Source organism: Hemicordylus capensis, chromosome 3 (genome assembly GCF_027244095.1).
Source record: "Hemicordylus capensis ecotype Gifberg chromosome 3, rHemCap1.1.pri, whole genome shotgun sequence".
NCBI classification, from domain to species: Eukaryota; Metazoa; Chordata; class Lepidosauria; order Squamata; family Cordylidae; genus Hemicordylus; species Hemicordylus capensis.
In genome coordinates this window covers 248,793,117-248,802,879 of record NC_069659.1, presented here as the reverse complement: position 1 = coordinate 248,802,879, position 9,763 = coordinate 248,793,117, and the positions used below count along the sequence as shown (strand labels likewise).

Sequence of the window (9,763 nt, the reverse complement as noted above, 5' to 3'; positions counted from 1 at the left end):
TGTCTTATCTTCATTGGGGCTGGGGGTGCTACAAAGAGTTCTGTGAGATGTTAGACTAAGCAGTTTATTATGCCATTAGCTTTTGTAGGCAAGAACCTACTTCATCAGATGCATAAGCCAATAGCAGATATTGGTATGCTATATGCATGTGTTACCTGGAGAACCCAGTTCCCATAAACCAGATGACAAGGATGATTGAAAGAAGCAAAATCACCTTTTATTTACCAAAACCAGCGCTGGTGGCTTCTCCCTGTGCCTAACGGCTTGCCAGAGAGTTGCACCCAGCTGCCTTTGTTTCAGGTTTTTTACACTTTGGCATAATTACATAGCTGGGCGTCAACATTCAGCCCCGAGGGACCAATCGTTTCATTGGTTAGCATCATTGTCCGTCATATTACAAATATTATAATCATTGCTAATTAGACAAACATTCCTCTAGTTAATGAAGCATTTCTACTCTACATGTTGATAAGCAAGCTGTCCCCCCTTATCCTTGAAGGTGTAACTTTTGCAGGCTTTTGCAGGCTTGGCTATCAGGAGATACAAGGAAAGGGGGGCCTCTTCTCACATTCTAGCCTGTCAGCAAATTTATGGTTTTACAACTTGCAATTAGGTAAGGCAACTTACAAACCCTATTAACCATTTCTTGACCAGTGCAAACCTGAGTTCTGTCTCACACTCTTTGCGGCTGAACCACCGCCCTAAAACTTCGAGCAGTTTCTATCTCAGAAAATGGAGAATGGAACAATTACAAAGGCACTGGATTGCAAAGACACTTTCCCATTCCATGAGAACAAAGTAATTACAAAGCAGCTTTCAGAAAAGGCATTTTCCCCTCATTCCACATTTCCCCCCTTAGGAGCCATTTTATGGCTCCTCTTTCTGAGGTAACCTTGTATACATAGCCATTATATGGGGGGCAGTTTCTTTTCTTACTATTTTCTCAACGGCCTCTCGTCCCAAGGAGATAAACAGGGGTAATAAACAAGGTATCAATAAACAATCAAAAAGCAATATCAGAATTCCTCCCACCATGGTTTTCAAACCTCCAAAGTACTCAAACCAATTTTCAAACCAATCGGGGGTGGCTAGGCCTTCCCAGTTCTGGACTGGAACATGAGCTATTTTGTGCATTCGATCAGTGATTTCCTCTATGGCCTTCCCTTGGTCATTGATCTGGATACAACAATTAGACAGGTTGAATTTTCCACACACACCACCCTCCATTGCTAGCAGATAGTCAAGTGCTAGCCGATTTTGGTATACTGCTGTGCGGAGCTGGGTGTTAGTTGTGGCTAGGAGGCTGAGAGCCAAAGAGATCTCATTTGTAATGATTTCAAGCACTGCTTGTAGCCTTATAATGCGATTGAGCATGTATATGGGGGTTCTGTACCCATAACTTCCATCTTGAGCCCAAGTGGCGGGCCCATAATACTGTATTATCCGCTCTGGGGGCCATTCATTGTCCTTCCAGTTTCCTATTCTCAGAGGTGAACCAATACCCCGCTTGGTTCGCCCTCTGCTCTCATAGACTGGGACTCCTAGTCGTTCGCCTGCCCTTATGGGTAAGAGGAAAAAGCTGGGTTTGATTGTGGCCAGCACGCAGGTTCCTGCCCAAGTTGGAGGCAAACTGACATAGGCGGCTGTCCCACAGATCCAGTACAGGTGGTCTGGAGCCTCCCAAGAGCTGGAGGTCCCGCAGGGGTCTTCCCAGAGATTGTATAGACTCTTCTGGGTAGACTGATTATAAGGGTTGGGGGGAATCTGAGAGCCTGCATGATTGAAGTCCATCCACTTCCTCGTGGTATTGCAAACCATCCCTGCCTCACAGGCCAGGGTCCCTGTGGAGATGTTATATTTCTGCCCAGCCGGGCGAATAAAACATCTGGACCCTATGATGGAGTTCTGGAGGGCCCACTGGGTGGGGCGCTGTTGATCTGTCCATGTTAAATTCGGGCTCCTGCTTATGTTGACATAATCCACCTCCCGCGCCTCCCAGGGCCACTGCTCGCCCATCTTGGTGCCTGCACAAACGCAGCAGTTTGTCACACTCAAGCTTAGGGCTACTCGCTCTGCTAAGTCCACAAACAGGTTCTTGGTAACAGCTGGCACCTCCATGGTTGTGCCCATCTCCTTCCAAAACATAGTGTGGACAAGGTGTTCAGTGGGTTTCTCCCAGTTCCCTTTCATCAGGAGCCGGACTCGGCCGGTTGGATCTCTGGCCCCTGGGACATGGATTCCCATGCTAACTTCAGCCTCATAATTTCCTTCTCCTACTGGCACCCAGGAACTCTTGGCCTGGTTAGGAGTGATTCTGAGGCAGAGGGGGGTGCAGCGATGGTGTTTGCAGTCTGGTTTTGTCTGGCCATGGGTAACCTTGCCTCCCAAGGCGTTCACCCACCTCTGGCGGTTCGTGTCCCACTTCCCAGACCGAGCGGGAGCCCTATTCAGAGTAGCCCTGTGGAAACCTACATAAAACCTGGCTGTGCGGTAGGTTCTTTCCCATTCTACCCCTCCACAATATGTCCCAGCCGCGTCCTGGTCTGTGGCATGACAGGTGTCGAAGCAAAGGGTCAAAGGCTTGTCCTGGCTATAGGAAGGCACGGTGGTGTACCTCGAGTTTGTTATAGGCGGTAGCTCCCATCCCCGAATCTGGCCCATACAACTGGAGCTGCCACCTGGTCTGCCTGCCTGGGGTGTGGCACACTATGGAGCCGGCCTCTGTGCACACCTGGTAAGTGGTGTTAGCGTGGCGGCAGGCTGAGCTAGTGCCATTGCAACTGTATGAACTGTGATAGACCAACGTCTGAGTGGTCTTCCAGCCATCAGTTGTAATCCGCAAGCAAGGGTTACACCCCCCTTTGGGCCCTGTCTCCTGCTCCGGGAGGGACAGGCCGGAGATTAAGTATAAGGCCAGAAAGCTGAGGTGAGGGAGGGTCCCGCAGCCATGAAACAAAGGCATAGTTATAGATGGGTGCATTGCCCGCCCACTTGAACCTAACAGACACTAGGATCTCTGGGCAGCCTGGGGGAGCAGAATGTGAGGTTACAGTAACTGAGGATAGACCGGGAGAGCCGGTCATGGGGTCTGGTGATGCTGGTTCCTTCTTTCTTCTTTCTTCACTCTGTGCAACAATCCGGTTCCAGTGGGATTGAAGCAGAGAGCCGATGCCCACGGTCTCGACCTGTGTCTTCCACCAGTCCTGGTCAGTGGGGGAGCAGAGGTCTCGCCTTCAGCCTCGGTTTCCTCGGGTTGGCCTGGGGTTCGAGGGCACCTGCAGCGAAGTCGGAGTTGGAGTGGCTTTTAGAATCTAATTTAGTGGTCCACTTATGTGGTGCTAATTTTAGGCGGGACCAGTGGATCCAGGCAGCAATTCCCTCCACCTTGACAGCCATCTGTGTGGCCAATGGAACTGTATGAGGTCCCATCAGAGGGGCCCGAGAGCCTGCCTTGGTCCCCTGGCCAAAACGGTTGCACTGTGGCAACAAGGAGACTGGGATTTGTCTCTAGATCCACGGTTTTTGGTCCCTGAATTGGCTTCCCAGCTGTCGGATCTGGTCTGCCACTCTAGTGTTCCCCAGTTGGGTCAGATCAGGGGTCACTCAAGAAACAATGGGTGGCAGCATCCCATACAGGGCCTCAACAGAGATTAACTGTTGTGGCCCTGATGCGGGAGAGGACGCTGGGGAGCAATTTTGGCCAGGTCAGATGGGTCTCCTGGCATGTTTTAACCAACTGGGGTCTTAATCATCCGGTTCATGCATTCCACTCTCACTGAGGATCTGGGCCCTACAGCTCGTGTGGAGTTCCAGGTAATTGGAGAGCCTGGGCTACCTGCTGGATGATTCTGGCCACAAGCGAGGGCTCAGAACTCGGTTGTCAGGGGGAGGCCAAACCTTGGTATGGCCTCTTCCAGCAGGTCCCCAGTGACCTCTTCTCTCCCTCCCTGTGTATGTAATGAACGCTTCAACACCTCGTGCTGGTGTGAGCAGATGCAGGGACTTGGTGAACTGTCCCTGCCCCGGGAAATCAGTGAAGTCAATTTGGATATTCTCAATTGGGGCTGCCTCTACTGCCTGAGCCCCAAGGAGCACAATGGGCTCCTATCCTGGCACATGTCACGTAACGTGCACAAGCTTTTTTTCCCCCTAAGCAGACACGTTGCAGACATGTAGGGATTCCTGCAATAGCCTTTCAGGGGCCATTTCTTCCCCTGTGGGTGGACTGATGGTAGTGTTCTACCAAAGCGTCCAACCCTCTGGGCACTACCTGCCTGTTGTCTGGCTGAAAGGACCAGCCCCGGTCCCTGGCTGGTGACTCAGCCATCCTGGTTTCATCCTCTGGGTGTTGTGGGTGCTGTGAGTCCCAGAGATCTGGGGGTTTGAACAACAGGATCCCCTGTCGGGCTGGATCTGTTTGCAGACCCTCAGCCACTCTTTGGGCTGCCTGGTCAGCCCTTCTGTTGCCTTGTGCCTCCCTGCCATCCCCCCTTTGGTGGCCCCTGCAGTGCATAACAGCCACTTGCTGGGAACACCAAACAAACTTGGGGAGGCAGAAGATCTCCTTACTGTGTCTCATCTTCTGGCCCCCTGTGCTGATGGTAACCGGTTTGTCCTAGCCCTCCTTGGGGAGGCCAGGCTGACAAAGTCTCCTGGTTCCTGCCTCTCGGGGGCCCCTGTGATGGTGGTCTTCCAACACCTGTCCCTGTGGCATCCTTCTGCCAGACTTGTGTTGTGACCACTGGCCTCCCAGGCAGGAGTTCCCGGTTTCTCGTGGGGCACTCCTCCTTCCCTGTGACCCTCCTCTACGTCCTAGCCTGTTCCTTCTCTTGCTCAATTTATCCATGCCTTCTGAAACGGTGGCTGCAAAAGGTTAGCCTTTTGCCTCTGGCCACGAGCCTTTCCACGCTCCTCCTCCTTTCTATCTCCTCTCCCCTGTCTGCTGCTTTCTTACCTCTCCCTGCTTGCCCTTTCCTTCTCTGTTCTCCTTTTCCCTGCTTCTCCACTTTCTGTCTGTCCCTCCTTGTCCTACAACCACCCAAACATTACCTTCCTGGCTTCACAACAAGCAACTCCAAACAACATGCCAAACCTTCAGTACTTCACACCTTCCTTTCCTTTCCTAAACCAGCCTCTTTCCATCTGGCTTCCAACAATTAACCAGCCTTTACATCACATGCACCAAATAAACCTCCTGAAACATCTCTACCTCTCTGCACCTTTCCAAGTGAATCTGTGCCAATCACCTACAACTTACACTTCTCCTCTTGGGATTTACCTCCATCTCTGCTGGGCAAATTGTCCCAGCCTGCTTACCTAGGCCTCTGCCCTCATGGCTACTAAGAGGGTTGCCTGTTGCTTGCAACAGCTCCTGAGCCATGGGGGAGGGCGTTTGGTCTCAGGGACCAACCTGTTACCTACGTAGGGGTTTAGCCTGGGACCCCTGTAACTACATTCCACACCTTCTGGGTTACTAACATCTTCAGTTGGCCAGGATCATGATGATCCCATAATCTCCTGCCTTCCTGATTCTGAGTTGGGGCAGAGAGCAAACTGCCTCCTTCCTACCGTGTTCCTAATTCCCACTAGCCTTGGGGATGTGGACCCCCAAGTGCTTTACACGGTCCTGGCAGGCTTGGGCCTCTGGCTCTCGGAACTCTGTAGCCACCAGTCCCTCAGAGCCCCCCCCCCAAGCCTGGCTTTAAGCTCTTCAGCATACTGTCTAGGGGTGCAGGGCTTCGACCCTTCCCCTCCCATTATGTTCTCAGAGGTGTGCTCTCTTACACTCAGAACAAACAGACAAAAAGGATTGGGTTAGGATACAGACTGCTGGTAAGGGGTCCACGCAGTTGGACACAAAGAGGGTTTTAAACAGACAAATTCACAGCCCGCACCTCCGGTTTTGGTTCTCCTCCCGTCGCCGGGATAGAAAACTTACTCAGGAGTCCCGCCTTGCCACAGCAAGGCCACTTTCGCAGTGAGTTTCCCCCTTTGGGGTCCCCCTCTGCACTCACCAAACTTTCAAACTGCACACATTCACACCACACCTCCCTTTTCCTCCTCCCAGAGCCCGTCCTGCTTCCAGGCAGTGCCCTCTGCCTGCAGCGGCTCTGACACAGGGTGGGCTACCCCTGGTCTCCTATTAGTCCCAGGACTCCCAATACTTCACCTGTCCGGACCCCTGCGTGTGTGTGCCTCGTTCGAGCGCCCGTCTTCGGTGGGCTTGGGAGTTTAGGTCTCGCGGAGCCGGTGGTCAAACCTTACTTCTTTCAACAGAAGAAGTGGCGCCTGAAGGGTGCTCACCCACGACGAAAGAAAACTCCCCAAGGAGCCACTGGGTGGGCAGGTAATCACCAGCTTACCATCCGAGCCATTCACGGCACCAGTTTATGTTACCTGGAGAACCCAGTTCTCATAAACCAGATGACAAGGATGATTGAAAGAAGCAAAATCACCTTTTATTTACCAAAACCAGCGCTGGTGGCTTCTCCCTGTGCCTAACGGCTTGCCAGAGAGTTGCGCCCAGCTGCCTTTGTTTCAGGTTTTTAATACTTTGGCATAATTACATAGCTGGGCGTCAACATTCAGCCCCGAGGGACCAATCGTTTCATTGGTTAGCATCATTGTCCGTCATATTACAAATATTATAATCATTGCTAATTAGACAAAGAGTTCTGTGAGATGTTAGACTAAGCAGTTTATTATGCCATTAGCTTTTGTAGGCAAGAACCTACTTCATCAGATGCATAAGCCAATAGCAGATATTGGTATGCTATATGCATGTGTTACCTGGAGAACCCAGTTCCCATAAACCAGATGACAAGGATGATTGAAAGAAGCAAAATCACCTTTTATTTACCAAAACCAGCGCTGGTGGCTTCTCCCTGTGCCTAACGGCTTGCCAGAGAGTTGCGCCCAGCTGCCTTTGTTTCAGGTTTTTTACACTTTGGCATAATTACATAGCTGGGCGTCAACATTCAGCCCCGAGGGACCAATCATTTCATTGGTTAGCATCATTGTCCGTCATATTACAAATATTATAATCATTGCTAATTAGACAAACATTCCTCTAGTTAATGAAGCATTTCTACTCTACATGTTGATAAGCAAGCTGTCCCCCCTTATCCTTGAAGGTGTAACTTTTGCAGGCTTTTGCAGGCTTGGCTATCAGGAGATACAAGGAAAGGGGGGCCTCTTCTCACATTCTAGCCTGTCAGCAAATTTATGGTTTTACAACTTGCAATTAGGCAAGGCAACTTACAAACCCTATTAACCATTTCTTGACCAGTGCAAACCTGAGTTCTGTCTCACGCTCTTTGCGGCTGAACCACCGCCCTAAAACTTCGAGCAGTTTCTATCTCAGAAAATGGAGAATGGAACAATTACAAAGGCACTGGATTGCAAAGACACTTTCCCATTCCATGAGAACAAAGTAATTACAAAGCAGCTTTCAGAAAAGGCATTTTCCCCTCATTCCACACATGGGCCCAGTGGGGGAGAAAATCTGTTCTCCTAGGAGAGATTAAAACATAAAGAAACACTTTTTCAAAGCTGAGATACCATACATGCATGAATGAACTGAAGCTAGTAATGATTCAGTTTACAGAAGTTAACAAACCAATGTTTCCTTTTGTCTTCTAAACTCACCTTGAGTCTAAAACCAGATGTCTTCACTGTCCACTTGATGCATCTGATGTTGTAGGCTCTTACCCACAAAAGTTGGTGCTATAATAAAGATGTACATCTTTAAAGTGCCACAGGAATCTTGTTTTCAGCAAAAAGCATTTGGCAAGTAAAATCCCATTCCCATATGATGTGTCACACTTGACAGCATTGTGGTGGTCAGTTTTGCAAATACTTTTTTTTTTTAAGGTCAGAACAACATACTTCAGGGAAGGCAGATATGGCTCAGTGAGATTTCACATGCATGTTAGACTGAACAGAAACAAACTATAAAATTTCATTACAGCCTATTAAAAGAGAAGAGTGGTTCAATTTCAGACGTCTGAGCCAGCAGTTAAGAAGATGCAACATCAACCCATCTAGCACACCAGAAACAAAACTTAAGCAGCATCACATAGAATTAACTATCGCCTAAGGACTCATCAATGGGATTTATATTGTAAGTTAAACAATTTTAGTGTGAACATTATGAAAACACACAGCTTTCCACTTGCTGTTCAATGAAGATAGCAAGGAAGTGTTTAGCCCATCTCCAGGAATAGAACTTTGTTCAGACTTGGTAATAATTGAATCAGTGCAGGCCTGAACTGAGATGGTGTGATGTGGATTAAAGCATCGTTAGTATATCTCTGGAGAACTGAAATTGCAGATGTTAAAAATGAGAAGTGATAATGAGTTTCAAGTTCTTATGTGTGTGTTTTTCTCTTTGGGGGCAAACAACAGCCCATCACATTGTTCTGAATGATCTATTTTCGGCACTCTTCTACAATCAAAGACTTGAATAGGAAGGATGTTCTAAATCAGAAATGCTGCTACAGCTCTGGCAAAGTTAATAGAGTGTCTACTTAATCTGCTTATTTCTACTGATTTTTCTTCTGGTGTTAGCTTCGCTGTCGTAAACACCGTTTAAGGAAATCAAGAAAAAGTCAGTGTGTCCAAACAAAGCATTCCTTAATGAAGCCAACTACTGAGAGAAACAATTCTGATTTGCATTAGGTTATTTTAAAATATACATCTCACCAGGTACACAAAGGCAATTCAGATTCCCCATGGTAAGTATCATCCCTCACCACCATGGCTGCAGAACAGACAAATTATCATATATTACCATAGTTTCCATAAACCAAATGCTCAGACCCTAGGGTGGGCCACTACTTGGAACAGGTAAGTATAGGCAGTACCAGAGGAGGGGGACAAATGTCTCCCAGACAAGTATCTTGCTCCCCATTGCTGCCTCCCCTCAGATTTGAAGGGAAAGTATTTTTCATATACCCAGAATGCTTGTTAATTATTATTTGTTTGTTTATTTAAGATAGTTATATCCCACTTCACCTCTCCATGACACTAGGGCTCAGGCCATCTCAAAAAACCAGCAAAGCTAGCTTAACCCATGCAGAGCATCTGCACGCTAGTACTTGATTGCTACCCTCACCCCCTGCCATGCCCCCCCTCACCTGAGAGATTTCTCAACCCTCACCTGAGCCACACTCCTGCTCCTCCTCCTCTATTCCATTGCTTCCATCCACCTCACCCCTCTTGGTCGTGGCTGCAGTGTTGTGGCATCTATTGGCCAAGCTGCAGCCCCCAATTCCCAGAGACCTCCCCACCCTCACCCAAGCCCCACTCCTGCTCCTCCCCACAGGAGCAGGAACAGCAGTTAACCGGGCCCTTCCTTGCTGCCACCAACACCATGGACACTCGTTCCCCTCAGGTAGCTGACAGGCTCAGGCCCATCCCTCGCCCTTCCTCCTTTCTCTCTCCCCCTCCTTTCTTTCTCTCTCTTTCTCTCTCCTCCACTCGCTTTTCCCTTGTCCGTCCGTCCGTCCCTCCCTTCTCTCTGTCTGTCTCTCCCTTCCTGAGTTAACAGATCTTGTTCATCTTGTTCCCTCATCTCATTCACACAGTGGCAGTCTCCTTCTCCTGAAGGGGCTCTTTCCTCCCTCAGGACCCCTCTCTTCGCAGAACCCTGCTCTTCGCAGAACCCTGCTATATATATCCTTTTATATATAGAGATTCCTCTCCTCTACAATCAAGGACATCTTCCGACAGTAACAGTTGCATTCCAACTGACCTTAACCAT

At 49.1% G+C, this 9,763-nt stretch overlaps 1 protein-coding gene across 13 annotated transcripts in view; it reads right to left on the bottom strand.

Annotated features, from left to right (window-relative positions):
• Positions 1-292: 292 nt before the first annotated feature.
• Positions 293-9,763, bottom strand: part of LOC128351520 (endogenous retrovirus group 3 member 1 Env polyprotein-like) — a 101,576-nt gene continuing 92,105 nt past the window's right edge. For 12 of the 13 annotated variants that reach the window (XM_053311122.1, XM_053311123.1, XM_053311124.1 and 9 more), the window contains 2 exons: positions 7,648-7,725; positions 293-3,275 (listed from right to left, as the gene is read on the bottom strand). In XM_053311122.1, the coding sequence (XP_053167097.1) occupies positions 868-2,661 (1,794 nt within the window). In that variant the 5' untranslated portion in view covers positions 2,662-3,275; positions 7,648-7,725 and the 3' untranslated portion in view covers positions 293-867. Of the gene's footprint in view, positions 3,276-6,620; positions 7,513-7,647; positions 7,726-9,763 lie in introns of those variants that run through there. The other variant, XR_008319820.1, reaches the window with a different exon arrangement.